Source organism: Delphinus delphis, chromosome X, assembly GCF_949987515.2.
Source record: "Delphinus delphis chromosome X, mDelDel1.2, whole genome shotgun sequence".
Lineage (NCBI taxonomy): Eukaryota > Metazoa > Chordata > Mammalia > Artiodactyla > Delphinidae > Delphinus > Delphinus delphis.
The window spans coordinates 81,449,478-81,465,771 of NC_082704.1; the positions used below are offsets into that span (position 1 = coordinate 81,449,478).

Consider the following 16,294-nt stretch of genomic DNA (forward strand, 5'->3'; position numbering starts at 1 on the left):
GTTATACAGCAGAAACTAACACACCACTGTAAAGCAATTATACTCCAATAAAGATGTTAAAAAAAAAAGAAAAGAAACAAGTTCAAGAGAGCATTTTTAAATGCCAAGATAGAGAGGAGAGAATGGTGTGGCCCATGGAATTCAGGCCTAGTTTTGCTTCTCATTTTGGCCTTGTCCTCATTCTGCAAGTGAGTATAGGTACTTTAGTTTTTTTGAACTTTGCTACCTAGTTATCAAGGTCTCAGATATCCGGATATCAAGGTCTCATTAGGAAAAGGGATTGGTACCTGTCTTTCATTTGGATTTGAAGGTGAGGGTTGGGGAGAAATGAGCATAATATACCATTTCCTGCCTTCCCCTTCCCCCTCTAACCTGGTCAGTTCATACTGAGGTTTTTTCCCTGGACAAATTAGACTAGCTTCTAATTATAGATTAGACAATTAACTCTTTAATATAATCACTGTTTAAACATTGAGAGCAAATACTTTGGCAAAGAGATTTCTTTTTTTTTTTTTGGTACACACAAGATTCAACAAATGTATCCAACTTTAACAAATGTTTGCCTTAAAGGAACTTTAAAAAATTATGGTGAGTCCCAGCAAGATGGAGCAGTGCCATGGTGTCCTGATGCATAAATCTGGAGGCAAAGTAAACAAAAGATAGTTACTATGGCAACAATCTGGAATTATATTTTATAACCACTTATAATTATTAACAGGATTATTAATGCTACTTTCTGTTGGTCCTCAGAATCATGGCTAATAGTTGGTTCATCTGCTTTTTTTATATGCCAGCTTCAAACCAAGTTCTGTCATAATATTTCTAGGAGTTTCAAAATTATTATTTGCAAATAGATGCTGGGCCATTTGTAGATGTTTTTCAAATTTAGTGAAATGTTTCATTCTTACTTTTGTCTAAAATAACTATAAAGTTGTGCATTGAAATAATGGGGACCTGCACTGAGATTATCAGATTTCAGGGTTGATAAATCTGTACAAAATTGAATTAATTTTTTTCTTATTACCAAAGCAAGATGAATATAGTTAAGCTTGCTTAACACCAGGTGTATATTCTTCCAGACCATTTTATATGCTTATGCATACATGCAATTTTAATCTAACCATAATGTATATATACTCTTTTACAATCTTTTTTCACTTGTAACATCTTATATGTTTAAGCACATTTTAAAAGGGCTGCATAATATCCTTTAGTATGGATGTACCATTATTTATTTAATGGAGCAGATAAAGGAAACAAGTGACTATTTTTTTGCTGTTTGTAATTATATTCCATGTTGTGAGGAACATTCTTGTAGCTAAATCTTTCTATGCACTCTTAATTATTTCCTTGGGATAGATTTCTAGGAATAAAATTGCTAGACCTTTTAAAAACTTGATACATATTGTCAAATTACCCTTCAGAAAGGTCTAAGCAATTTACAATCCCATAAATCCCAGTGGTTTATGAAAGTGCCTATTTTCCTCTACACTTAGTATTTGCTATCCTTTGAAAGTTTTAAATAATCAAATGTAAGTAGTAACATTATAAAAAGTAGTAAAATGGGGGAAAATCACCAAAGAATGCTATTTTTTTAACATGGTAGTATTATGATATTTGTTATTATATTCCAAGATTTTGTCATATGCATAAGTGGTTGTAATTATATGTACAGTTTTGTTTTCTGCTTTTTTCATTCATTGTTAAGTAATTTTCCCTGCCTTTACTTGGACTTCACAATTCTAGTTTTCAGTGGCCACACAGTAGTGAAATAAGTATTCATATTTACCTCTTTCCCTATTCCTGGACAACAACTTGATGCCAGTTTTTATTGTGCATAATACCACAATAAAAACAGAGTTAGCTACCATTTATTGAACATTTACTATGAAACAAACTTTATACTGTGTACTTTTTTCTTCCTTTGTATTATTTCCTTAGGATTGATGTCCAGGGTTAGTAATATGGGACCACAAACATGTGTGTGGCACAGCCTTTTTTATATCATTTTCTTTCTTATTTCTTTCTGTCAATACCTTCAAATATTTATTGGAAGCCTAAAATGTTCCAGGCACTGTGTTAAGGGGCACTGAGAATACAAAGATGAATCATTCAGAGTCCTTAAAGTCAGGCATTAAACATATATGATAAAGAAGGCTATGATAAAAGACATTAGAGGATGACAGTCCATTGATCTGTTGGTCAGTTGGTTGGTCCGTCCATCCATCCATCCATTCATCCACACACGATTTTCCCTCTGATGTATAGAGCTGGTTGCAGACATAATGTCCTTTTACCCTTAAATATATCATTGCTATAAGAACAAGGATATTTTCTTAACCACAATACAATGACCAAATTCAGGGAATTTAACATGACTGTAATACTATTATTTAATCTGTTGTCCACATTAAAATTTCACCAGTTGTCCAAGTAATGTCCTTTATAGCAGTTTCCCCCCCTTGATCCAGGATCTAATTGAAGATCATACATTGCCTTGTACTGTTTGTCTCTTTTATCTCCTTTAATCTGGAACAGTTCCTCAGCCTTCATTTGTCTTTTATAGCATTGATAGTTTTGAAGAATAAAGGTCAGTTATTTTGTATTGGGCTGGCCAAAAAGTGCCTTTGGTTTTGAAGTAAAAATAAAAGACACATTTTTCATTTTCACCAAGAACTTTATTGAACAACGTATTCACTCTTTTGTTCCAATACCTTCTGTCATTTTTTTTTGTATATCCCTCCAGATTATTTTTCTTTCCTATATATGTACATATACAAAAATAATATATTCAATATAATAATATATAAGCAATCCATTTAATACAATAATAAGTAAAATAATATATTCAACATAATAGTTGAATATATACAAAATAATATATATTTAAATATTAGATCATGTTGAACACCGTTTGCAACTTGCTTTAATAACATTCTAATATTTAAATGTGAATATTTGGTTAAACTCATGGATTCATTCATTCATTCAGAAAATATATGGACGGTGAACCTACAGCAAAATACGCAAACCTTGAAGGGAGCATAGGGCAAGAGGTCTACTTCCAGTTTGCATTAGCATTTATCTAATAAATGTTTCTGCTCCTGGTTTTAATTTTTTTTTTACATCTTTATTGGGGTATACTTGCTTTACAATAGTGTGTTAGTTTCTGCTTCATAACAAAGTGAATCAGTTATACATATACATATGTTCCCATATCGCTGCCCTCCTGCGACTCCCTCCCTCCCACCCTCCCTATTCCACCCCTCTAAGTGGTCACAAAGCACCTAGCTGATCTCCCTGTGCTATGCGGCTGCTTCCAACGAGCTATCTATTTTACGTTTGGTATTGTATATATGTCCATGCCACTCTCTCGCTTTGTCACAGCTTACCCTTCCCCCTCCCCATATCCTCAAGTCCATTCTCTAGTAGCTCTCTGTCTTTATTCCTGTCTTAACCCTAAGTGCTTCATGACATTTTTTTTCTTAAATTCCACATATATGTGTTAGCATACGGTATTTGTATTTCTCTTTCTGACTTACTTCACTCTGTATGACAGACTCTAGGTCCCTCCACCTCATTACAAATAGCTCAATTTCGTTTCATTTTATGGCTGAGTAATATTCCATTGTATATATGTGCCACATCTTCTTTATCCATTCATCCGATGATGGACACATAGGTTGTTTCCATCTCTGGGCTATTGTAAATAGAGATGCAATGAACATTTTGGTACATGGCTCTTTTAGAATTATGGTTTTCTTAGGGTATATGCCCAGTAGTGGGATTGCTGGGTCATATGGTAGTTCTATTTGTAGTTTTTTAAGGAACTTCCATACTGTTCTCCATAGTGGCTATACCAATTCACATTCCAACCAGCAGTGCAAGAGTGTTCCCTTTTCTCCACACCCTCTCCAGCATTTAGTGTTTCTAGATTTTGTGATGATGGCCATTCTGACTGGTGTGAGATGATATCTCATTGTAGTTTTGATTTGCATTTCTCTAATGATTAATGATGTTGAGCATTCTTTCATCTGTTTGTTGGCAGTCTGTATATCTTCTTTGGAGAAATGTCTATTTAGGTCTTCTGCCCATTTTTGGATTCAGTTGTTCGTTTTTTTGTTATTGAGCTGCATGAGCTGCTTCTAAATTTGGAGATTAATCCTTTGTCAGTTGCTTCATTTGCAAATATTTTCTCCCATTCTGAGGGTTGTCCTTTAGTCTTGTTTATGGTTTCCTGTGCTGTGCAAAAGCTTTGAAGTTTCATTAGGTCCCATTTGTTTATTTTTGTTTTTATTTCCATTCCTCTAGGAGGTGGGTCAAAAAGGATCTTGCTGTGGTTCATGTCATAGAGTGTTCTGCCTATGTTTTCCTCTAAGAGTTTGATAGTTTCTGGCCTTACATTTAGGTCTTTAATCCATTTTGAGCTTATTTTTGTGTATGGTGTTAGGGAGTGATCTAACCTCATACTTTTACATGTACCTGTCCAGTTTTCCCAGCACCACTTATTGAAGAGGCTTTCCTTTCTCCACTGTACAGTCCTGCCTCCTTTATCAAAGATAAAGTGTCCATATGTGCGTGGGTTTATCTCTGGGCTTTCTATCCTATTCCATTGATCTATCTTTCTGTTTTTGTGCCAGTACCATACTGTCTTGATTACTGTAGCTTTGTAGTATAGTCTGAAGTAAGGGGACCTGATTCCTCCAGCTACGTTTTTCGTTCTCAAGATTGCTTTGGCTATTCGGGGTCTTTTGTGTTTCCATACAAATTGTGAAATTTTTTGTTCTACTTCTGTGAAAAATGCCAGTGGTAGTTTGATAGGGATTACATTGAATCTATAGATTGCTTTGGGGAGTAGAGTCATTTTCACAGTGTTGATTCTTCCAATCCAAGAACATGGTATATCTCTCCATCTATTTGTATCATCTTTAATTTCTTTCATCAGTGTCTTATAATTTTCTGCATACAGGTCTTTTGTCTCCTTAGGTAGGTTTATTCCTTGGTATTTTATTGCAATGGTAAATGGGAGTGTTTTCTTAATTTCACTTTCAGATTTTTCATCATTAGTATATAGGAATGCCAGAGATTTCTGTGCATTAATTTTGTATCCTGCTACTTTACCAAATTCATTGATTAGCTCTAGTAGTTTTCTGGTAGCATCTTTAGGATTCTCTATGTATAGTATCATGTCATCTGCAAACAGTGACAGCTTTACTTCTTCTTTTCCGATTTGGATTCCTTTTATTTCCTTTTCTTCTCTGATTACTGTGGCTAAAACTTCCAAAACTATGTTGAATAAGAGTGGTGAGAGTGGGCAACCTTGTCTTGTTCCTGATCTTAGTGGAAATGCTTTCAGTTTTTCAACTTTGAGGATGATGTTGGCTGTGGGCTTGTCATCTATGGCCTTTATTATGTTGAGGAACGTTCCCTCTATGCCTACTTTCTGCAGGGTTTTTATCGTAAATGGGTGTTGAATTTTGTCAAAAGCTTTCTCTGCATCTATTGAGATGATCATATGGTTTTTCTCCTTCAATTTGTTAATATGGTTTATCACGTTGATAGATTTGCGTATATTGAAGAATCCTTGCATTCCTGGAATAAACCCCACTTGATCATGGTGTATGATCCTTTTAATGTGTTGTTGGATTCTGTTTGCTAGTATTTTGTTGAGGATTTCTGCATCTATGTTCATCAGTGATATTGGCCGGTAGTTTTCTTTCTTGTGACATCCTTGTCTGGTTTTGGTATCAAGGTGATGGTGGCCTTGTAGAATGAGTTTGGGAGTGTTCCTCCCTCTGCTATATTTTAGATGTGTTTGAGATGGATAGGTGTTAGCTCTTCTCTAAATATTTGATAGAATTTGCCTGTGAAGCCATCTGGTCCTGGGCTTTTGTTTGTTGGAAGATTTTTAATCACAGTTTCAATTTCAGTGCTTGTGATTGGCCTGTTCATATTTTCTATTTCTTCCTTATTCAGTCTTGGCAGATTATGCATTTATAAGAATTTGTCCATTTCTTCCAGGTTGTCCATTTTATTGGCATATAGTTGCTTGTAGTAATCTCTCATGATCGTTTGTATTTCTGCAGTGTCAGTTGTTACTTCTCCTTTTTCATTTCTAATTCTATTGATTTGAGTCTTCTCCCTTTTTTTCTTGATGAGTCTGGCTAATGGTTTATCTATTTCGTTTATCTTCTCAAAGAACCAGCTTTTAGTTTTATTGATCTTGCTATAGTTTCCTTCATTTCTTTTTCATTTATTTCTGAACTGATTTTTATGATTTCTTTCCTTCTGCTAGCTTTGGGGTATTTTTGTTCTTCTTCCTCTAATTACTTGAGGTGCAAGGTTAGGTTGTTTATTCGAGATGTTTCCTGCTTCTTAAGGTGGGCTTGTATTGCTATGAACTTCCCCTTAGAACTGCTTTTGCTGCATCCCATAGGTTTTGGGTCGTTGTGTCTCCATTGTCATTTGTTCCTAGGTATTTTTTTATTTCCTCTTTGATTTCTTCAGTGATCACTTCGTTATTAAGTAGTGTATTGTTTAGCCTCCATGTATTTGTATTTTTTACAGATCTTTTCCTGTAATTGATATCTAGTCTCATGGCGTTGTGGTTGGAAAAGATACTTGATACAATTTCAATTTTCTTAAATTTACCAAGGCTTGATTTGTGACCCAAGATATGATCTATCCTGGAGAATGTTCCATGAGCACTTGAGAAAAATGTGTATTCTGTTGTTTTTGGATGGAGTGTCCTATAAATACCAATTAAGTCCGTCTTGTTTAATGTATCATTTACAGCTTGTGTTTCCTTATTTATTTTCATTTTGGATGATCTGTCCATTGGTGAAAGTGGGGTGTTAAAGTCCCCTACGATGAATGTGTTACTGTCGATTTCTCCTTTTATGGCTGTTAGTATTTTCCTTATGTATTGAGGTGCTCCTATGTTGGGTGCCTAAATATTTACAATTGTTATATCTTCTTCTTGGATCGATCCCTTGATCATTATGTAGTGTCCTTTTTTGTCTCTTCTAATAGTCTTTATTTTAAAGTCTATTTTGTCTGATATGAGAATTGCTACTCCAGCTTTCTTTTGGTTTCCATTTGCATGGAATATCTTTTTCCATCCCCTTACTTTCAGTCTGTATGTGTCTCTTGGTCTGAAGTGTATATCTCTTGTAGACAGCATATATATGGATCGTGTTTTTGTATCCGTTCAGCCAGTTTTTTTCTTTTGGTGGGATCATTTAGTCCATTTACATTTAAGGTAATTATCGATATATATGTTCCTATTCCCATTTTCTTAATTGTTTTGGGTTTGTTATTGTAGGTCTTTTCCTTCTCTTGTGTTTCTTGCCTAGAGAATTTCCTTTAGCCTTTGTTGTAAAGCTGGTTTGGTGGTGCTGAACTCTCTCAGCTTTGGCTTGTCTGTGAAGGTTTTAATTTCTCCATCAAATCTGAATGAGATCCTTGGTGGGTAGAGTAATATTGATTGCAGGCTTTTCTCCTTCATCACTTTAAATATGTCCTGCCAGTCCCCTCTGGCTTGCAGAGTTTCTGCTGAAAGATCAGCTGTTAACCTTATGGGGATTCCCTTGTGTGTTATTTGTGGTTTTTCCCTTGCTTGTTTTAATATGTTTTCTTTGTATTTAATTTTTGACAGTTTGATTAATATGTGTCCTGGCGTATTTCTCCTTGGATTTATCTTGTATGGGACTCTCTGTGCTTCCTGGACTTGATTAACTATTTCCTTTCCCATATTAGGGAAGTTTTCAACTATAATCTCTTCAAATATTTTCTCAGTCCCTTTCTTTTTCTCCTCTTTTTCTGGAACCCCTATAATTCGAATGTTGGTGAGTTTTATGTTGTCCCAGAGGTCTCTGCGACTGTCCTCAGTTCTTTTCATTCTTTTTTCTTTATTCTGCTCTGCAGTAGTTATTTCCACTATTTTATCTTCCAGGTCACTTATCCGTTCTTCTGCCTCAGTTATTCTGCTATTGATCCCATCTAGAGTCTTTTTCATTTCATTTATTGTGTTGTTCATCATTGCTTTTTTCATCTTTAGTTCTTCTACGTGCTTGTTAAATGTTTCTTGCATTTTGTCCATTCTATTTCCAAGATTTTGGATCATCTTTACTATCATTATTCTGAATTCTTTTTCAGGTAGACTGCCTATTTCCGTTTCATTTGTTAGGTCTTGTGGGGTTTTATCTTGCTCCTTCATCTACGGTGTGTTTTTCTGTCTTCTCATTTTGTTTACCTTAATGTGTTTGGGGTCTCCTTTTTGCAGGCTACATGTTCGTAGTTCCCGTTGTTTTTGGTGTCTGTCCCCAGTGGCTATAGTTGGTTCAGTGGGTTGTGTATGCTTCCTGGTGGAGGGGACTAGTGCCTGTGTTCTGGTGGATGAGGCTGGATCTTGTCTTTCTGGTGGGCAGGTCCACGTTTGGTGGTGTGTTTTGGGGTGTCTGTGGACTTATTATTATTTTAGGCAGCCTCTCTGCTAATGGGTAGGGTTGTGTTCCTGTCTTGCTCATTGTTTGGCATAGGGTATCCAGCACTGGAGCTTGCTGGTCATTGAGTGAAGCTGGGTGCTGGTGTTGAGATGGAGATCTCTGGGAGATTTTTGCAGTTTGATATTATGTGGAGCTGGGTGGTCTCTTGTGGACCAGTGTCCTGAAGTTGGCTCTCCCACCTTAGAGGCACAGCACTGACTCCTGGCTGCAGCACCAAGAGCCTTTCATCCATATGGCTTAGAATAAAAGGGAGAAAAAGTAGAAAGAAAGAAAGAAAGAAAGGAAGAAAGGAAGAAAGAAAGGAAGAAAGAAAGAAAGGAAGGAAGGAAGGAAGGAAGGAAGGAAGGAAAAGAAGGGAGGGAGGGAGGGACGAAGGAAGAAAGGAAGGAAGGAAGGAGGGAAGGAAAGAAAGAAGATAAAATAAAATAAGGTAAAATAAAATAAAGTTATTAAAATAAAAATAATTAAGAAAAAAAAATTTTTTTTAAAGGAAGAAAAAAAATGGATGGATAGAACCCTAGGACAAATGGTGGAAGCAAAGCTATAAAGACAAAATCTCACACAGAAGCATACACATACACACTCACAAAAAGAGGCAAAGGGGAAAAATCATAAATCTTGCTCTCATAATCCACCTACTCAATTTGGGATGATTTGTTGTCTGTTCATGTATTCCACAGATGCAGGGTACATCAAGTTGATGGTCGACCTTTAATCCACTGCTTCTGAGGCTGCTGGGAGAGATTTCCCTTTCTCTTTTTTGTTCGCACAGCTCCTAGGGGCTCAGCTTTGGATTTGGCCTGCCTCTACATGTGGGTCGCCGGAGGGCGTGTGTTCTTCGCTCAGAAAGGACGGGGGTTAAAGGAGCAGCTGCTTTGGGGACTCTGGCTCACTCACGCCACGGGGAGGGAGGGCTACGAAGTGCAGGGCCAGCCTGCGGCGGCAGAGGCCGCCATGATGTTGTACCAGCCTGAGGCGCGCCGTGCGTTCTCCCAGGGAAGTTGTCCCTGGATCCCAGGATCCTGGCAGTGGTGGGCTGCACAGGCTCCCCAGAAGGGGCGTGTGGATAGTGACCTGTGCTCGCACACAGGCTTCTTTCTGGCGGCAGCAGCAGGCTTAGCGTCTCATGCCCATCTCTGTGGTCCGCGCTGTTAGACGCGGCTCGCACCCGTCTCTGGAGCTCCTTTAAGCAGCGCTCTTAGTCCCCTCTCCTTGTGCACCAGGAAACAGAGAGGGAAGAAAAAGTCTCTTGTCTCTTCGGCATGTCCAGACTTTTTCCCGGACTCCCTCCCTCCCTCCCGGCTAGCCGAGGTGCACTAACCCCTTGCAGGCTGTGTTCACGCCGCCAACCCCAGTCCTCTCCTTGAGCTCAGACCGAAGCCTGAGCCTCAGCTCCCAGCCCCGCCCGCTCTGGCGGGTGAGCAGACAGGCCTCTGGGGCTGGTGAGTGCTGGTCGGCACTGATCCTCTCTGCGGGAACGTCTCCGCAGAGGGACAACAGGGAATGTCTCCCTGTTGCTGTCCTCTCTTCCGCGGCTCTGAAGCTTTCCCCTCCGCAACCCGCAGTCTCCACCCTCGAAGGGGCTTCCTAGTGCGTGGAAACCTTTCCCCCTTCACAGCTCCCTCCCACTGGTGCAGGTCCCGTCCCTATCCTTTTGTCTCTGTTTATTCTTTTTTCTTTTGCCCTACCCAGGTACGTGGGGCCTTTCTTGCATTTTGGGAGGTCTGAGGTCTTCTGCCAGCGTTCAGTAGGTGTTCTGTAGGAGTTGTTCCACACGTAGATGTATTTCGGGTGTATCTGTGGGGAGGAAGGTGATCTCCGCGTCTTACTCTTCCACAATCTTCCCCTCGTCCCCCCTTCTGCCATTTTTCAGGCAACTTCATAATTCCATTTTCCCAAAACTTTTTATCTTTTTGAGCAAAGAACTCTTCCAGGTGCCTTTTACAGTCTTCCAGGAAATGGAAATTTTTTCCATTAAGAGAATTTTGTAAAGACCGAAATAAATGGAAATCCGAAGGTGCAATGTCTGATGAATATGGTGGATGAATCAGAACTTCCCAGCCAAGCTGTAACAGTTGTTTCCTGGTCATCAAAAAACATGTGGTCTTGCGTTATCCTGATGGAAGATTATGCGTTTTCTGTTGACTAATTCCAGACACTTTTTGTCGAGTGCTGCTTTCAGTTGGTCTAACTGGGAGCAGTACTTGTTGGAATTAATCATTTGGTTTTCCAGAAGGAGCTCATAATAGAGGACTGCCAACCCCACCATATACACAACATCACCTTCTTTGGATGAAGACCAGCCTTAGGTGTGGTTGGTGGCGGTTCATTTCACTTGGCCCATGATCTCTTCCGTTCCGTATTATTGTGCAGTATCCACTTTTCATCTCCCATCACACTTTTTAAAAAAATTTTTCTTTATTTATTTTCTTTATTTTTTTGGCTGCGTTGGGTCTTCGTTGCTGCGCAAGGGCTTTCTCTAGTTGCGGAGAGTGGGGTCTACTCTTTGTTGTGGTGCACGGGCTTTTCATTGTGGTGGCTTCTCTTGTTGCGGAGCACAAGCTCTAGCCACACAGGCTTCAGTAGTTGTGGCATGCAGGCTCAGTAATTGTGGCTCACGGGCTCTAGAGCGCAGGCTCACTAGGTGTGATGCACGGGTGTCGTTGCTCCATGGCATGTGGGATCTTCCCGGACTAGGGCTCGAACCCGTATCCCCTACATTGGCAGGCGGATTCTTAACCACTGCGCCACCAGGGAAGCCCCACACTTTGTTTTAAAAACAGAACATTTTCATTACGTTTCAGTAGGGAATCGCATGAGGAAATATGGTTAAGAAGGTTTTTTTTGCCTAACTTATGTGGAACCCAAACATCAAAGCAATTCACATAACTAAGCTGGTGCAAATGATTTTCAACGCTTGATTTGGATATTTTGAGTATGTCGGCTGTCTCCTGCGTGGTATAATGTTGATTGTTCTCAATGAATATCTCTATTTGCTGGCTATCAACTTCAACTGGTCTACCCAACTGTGGAGCATTGTCCAGCAAGAAATCTCCATCATGAAACTTCACAAACCACTTTTGACACATTTGATCAGTCACAACACCTTCTCCATACACTACACAATTTCTTTTTGCGTTTTCAGTTATGTTTTTACCTTCTTGAAATAATAAAGCATAATATGCGGAAAATGTTGCATTTTTTCTTCCATCTTCAATATTCAAATGGATACACAAAAATTCACCAGTTTTGATAAGTCTTTTTTTTAATGCGGGCTGATATGACACCTGTCACATACAATCTAAGAAAACTGTTTCGAATGCAGTTAAAGACAACTAAGTGCTACTAGAGCCATCTTACGGAAATACCGATCGAACCTTTCGGCCAACCGAATCGAATGCCCTTCAATTTGAGTGTGTTTGAAGTTTCCTTTTTTCCCCCACATTCAGATCATGCATTTTTGTCAGGAATACCATGCAAACAATGTTGTAACCTTTGTGCATTGTATCATATTAGGAGCCATGTAATGTCAATTTGTCCCAATATTTCTGAGGTTAAATTTGATTACTTGGTTAAGGTGGAGGCTGCCAAGTTCTTCCACTGTAAAGTTACCATGTTTTGCTTTTTAATGAATAAATGATTTGTGGGGAGATATTTTGAAACTATGTAGATATCTTTTTCCTCATCCAACTTTCACCCACTAGTTTTATCATCCATTGATGATTTTCTAACTTTGTCATTCCTTATATTTATTTGGCTTTGTATTGTAAGAGCTTTCTTTTGTTTGTATCAGTATGAACTCTTGGATTATTTTATTAAATGCATTATATTCTGTTACTCATTATTTATTTTCATGCCCAATTTTTCCATATTTGGGTATAGGGAACCCCTTCAGGGTGGGTCAAGTGTGCTTTTGATATGTTCCCATCGTTCTGTGAGCAGTTCTTTACTTTGGTGGGTAGCAAGATGATCCAGGCTCATCTTATATTTTCTTTGCCCCAGTGCTGGAATCAGCCATTTCTCCAAGGAACCTTTATCCCTTTTAGTTTAGAAACCAAGATATGAGATAAGGTATATGTGTTTTTTAAAGAGACTCCAAGGTGATTTTGCTGGTCTTTCTGGAACCCATTGTAATAGAGCCTTCTTGTATACAGGAGTTCCATTCAGATATTTGCTAAATGGACAGGACTAAGGAGTAGTTGAAATAGTCCAGGGAGTTGAAGGAATATAAGTAGAGTCACTGTATATGAAAAAGCCCAACTCATTCAGAGGAGCTAGAGTTCAGTGTGGCTTCAAGAAGAGAAGAGCTAGAGAATGAGGCAGGAACCAGTTCATTGAGGACTTTATTTGCCATCCAAAGGAACTTAACCTTATAGAAGATGAGGGGCCATCATAGAGGGTTTAAACTAGGTAGGTAAGTGATTGATCTTGGTAGATTTGCATTTTAAAGTCACTGTACTGTCACCAGCGGCAATGCATAGGATGGATTAGATAAATGTTTAACATTATTTTCCAGCAGGGTTGGCATTTGCCTTTATAAACTTTTCTCCTAGATGCCAGTATTGCAGCTGCTGGATACTAACATCTCAAAGGAATTGTTGGCAGTAGTTTAGTGAAAAGGGAACAAGAGAGAGAGAGACCATACAATACGTTAAAACTTGAATCATTGATTTATCTGTTTCTGGAATGGTAGCAACTCTTCCTTTTATTAGTAGTTTTACAGTCAGGACTGGAAGCCATTGAAAAATAACACAAACAAAAGTATAAAATAAATGCTGTCTTTTTAAATGAAAAAGTCTTGATGAATATCAATACTGCTACATTTTATTTTTCTTTATGTTTGGTAGTAACATCAATAATAGGATTGATATAGACATTCAGTAATGTAGACATTTTACCTGGTTTGTGTGGTAACCAAAGTATGAAATGTAACAAACACATTTTCTGCAATAATAGCAAATTGCACCTTCAGCTTAAAGTTTTGCTGTTATCATAATAAGTTTTATTTCTGTGCTATTTACAGCCTGTATCCCAAGCAGTTGGAGCTGAACAAACAGCAACTCTTCTAAAACCGGATTTAGTTCGAAGGTGAGTATCTTCAAATTAATACCATGAAAGCGATGAGGGTATGTTGAAGTACTGCACTCATTAGGTGCTTAGTGTGTCCTGACTGAAGAAGTTTCAGTGTTCTAGTATTTGTGTGTATGTTCAATAAAAATAGTAGATATTATTTTTACTTTTTATGTTAATAAATATCATATGGACTATGAAATTATTGACCATTTTCTTGTTCACATTATTATAATATTCTGGGGTGGTTTTCTTTTTGGCTGCACCACCGTGGCTTGTGGGATCTTAGTTCCCTGACCAGGGATTGAACCCATGCCCTTGGCAGTGAGAGTACAGAGTCCTAACCACTGGTCTGCCAGGGAATTCCCATCATATTCTGTTCTTAGGAAAATGTTATAAGAATTTAAAAAGGAAATAAGAAATAATGTAATTTAAAGTTCCAGCTAATCTAAAGAAATAAATTACAACCAGATACATGATTATATTGTCATTTGGTAGTTGTAAACTAATATTTTTCTCTATCTTGTTCAGATTGGGTTAATTTCTCTTGTTCTGTCTTCAGGTTCACTGATTCTTTCCTTTGTCCTATTCATTCTGCTATTGTGCCCACTCAGTGCATTTTTTATTTCTATGATTGTACTCTTTCTATAATTTCCATTTGTTTCTTTCTTAATATCTTCTATTATTATGAGATTTTCTGGCTTTTCATTTGCTTCAAAAGTATTTGTAATTGCTCATTGAAACAATTTGATAATGGCTGCTTTAAAATCCTTGTCAGGTAATTCCAATATCTGATTCATCCTGGTGTTGGCATCTGTTGATTGTCTTTTCACATTCAAGTTGTGATTTTCCTGGTTTTTTGTATGACAGAGAATTTTCATTTGTCTCCTGGACATTTTGGACATTATGTTAGGATACTCTGGATCCTATTTAAATACTCTATTTTAGCAGTCAGTCATTGTGTTTAGGTGCAAAGGTCCTGGTCTACTTCTGTGGACTATGGTTCTAATGACAATTTAGTTTTCAGAGTCTTTGTATTATTATTCGGATCTGCTTGGTTCACCTGACACCATTGGGACCCACTGCTGGACCAAGGGGTTGGAGAGCACTTCTCTAGGCCCGCTGCCCTAAGCCAGCTCTCCAGACCACATGCTACTGGTAGGGTTCCCACCAGCATCACCAAGGGAGGAAAGGGCCCACCTGAATCACCTTCTGTTGCTAGGTTGGGGTTCAGGAGACCACTGGGCTTGGGCTACCTTTGCCTTTTGGCCCAGGAGTCAGGAGACGCCAAGCTGTTATATTTTTCCTCAAGTCCTGGGAGTCCCTAGCTAGTCTGCCTTCATCTTTTCACTCTTCAGTGCCCTCCTGTGATATTCTACTGTATTATTTCCAGATTTTTTAGTTATACTTAGTGGGGAGGAATGGGGAGAGTTGAGTTTCTGCCATCTTATCCCAAACCCTAAACTAGTGTTTTAAGATAACTTTGCAAAGTGAATGATACAGCTGCATTGATTAGAATTATGTCCCTTTTCTCCTCTGAAGGTGTTATTTATTACTGCTATTTCTCTGTCTATTAAAAAGCTAAGAGCAGTATTAATGTATTTTCTTCCTCCACTTATATTTATGAAAATCCTTTTTCACAGGGACATAGAAAAAGTTTTAGGAGTTCGTTTTATTTTTTCTTGTATATCTTTATATAGATACTTCCTGAGTAGTTTTTAGGAGAAAGGACTTAACCTAAAAATTAATTTAAAAAATATCTACTGCTTATAGATCTCATTTAAGTTTCAAATGTATTTATTGGAATTTTTGTTATTTATTGAAATATCTTCAAATTTATTAAAGAAAAAGCTGAAAAATACCTTTGACACAGATCAGCTGAAAGTTAGTCTGCCCTGTCATAATCATATTGACTTGAAACTGAAAATATAACTAGTTAGAATTAATCATGTTGAATCATTTTCACATCATTCATTTTCAGTTTTTTTAAACCAAAATTATGGTGTATTTTTTCTTCTTCCCTCCCTCCCTCCCTCCCTCCCTCCCTCCTTCCCTCTTCCTTCCTTCCTTCCTTCCATTCTATTGAGGTAAAACTCATGTATACCCTTATATTAGTTTTGGATATACAGTAGAGTGATTCACCATTTGTATATATTATGAAATGATCACCACAATAAGTCTAGTTTAAACATCCATCACCATACATAGTTACAAAATTTTTTTTCTTGTGATGAGAACTTTAAAATCTACTCTCAGCAACTTTGAAATATGCAATACAGCATTATTAACTATAGTTGCCATGCTGTACATTACATGACTTATTTTATAACTGGTAGTTTGTACCTTTCGACTCCCTTCACCCATTTCGCTCCCTCTCCACCCCCTCCCCCCACCACTGCCTCTGGCAACCACTGATCTGTTCTCTGTATCTATGAGCTTGGGAGATTTTTCGTTTTTTTAGATTGCACATATAAGTGAGATCATATGGTATTTGTCTTTCTCTTTCTGACTTACTTTACTTAGCATAATGCCCTCAAGTTCCATCTATGTTGTTACAAATGGCAAGATTTCATTCTTTTTTATGGCAGAATAATATTCCATTGTATATACACACTACATTTTCTTTATCTCATTTTCATTTCTTTTTCTGTTTCTTGCACTATTCCTGTCTTCCACACCTCATGTATCCCCTGTTGAGTTTGTTACATAAACAGCTA

The 16,294-nt window shown here is 37.9% G+C and overlaps 1 protein-coding gene and 1 long non-coding RNA gene across 3 annotated transcripts in view; one reads left to right on the forward strand and one right to left on the reverse strand.

Annotated features, from left to right (window-relative positions):
• The window catches only part of WNK3 (WNK lysine deficient protein kinase 3), a 148,034-nt gene that overhangs the window by 76,026 nt on the left and 55,714 nt on the right, over positions 1–16,294 (forward strand). For both annotated transcript variants that reach the window (XM_060002198.1, XM_060002199.1), the window contains exon 10: positions 13,531–13,595. In XM_060002198.1, coding sequence (XP_059858181.1) covers positions 13,531–13,595 — 65 coding nt within the window. The remainder of the gene's footprint in view (positions 1–13,530; positions 13,596–16,294) is intronic.
• Positions 600–16,294, reverse strand: part of LOC132418391 (uncharacterized) — an 84,127-nt gene continuing 68,432 nt past the window's right edge. The window contains exon 4 of the long non-coding RNA XR_009517990.1: positions 600–637. This is a non-coding gene — a long non-coding RNA (uncharacterized lncRNA). The remainder of the gene's footprint in view (positions 638–16,294) is intronic.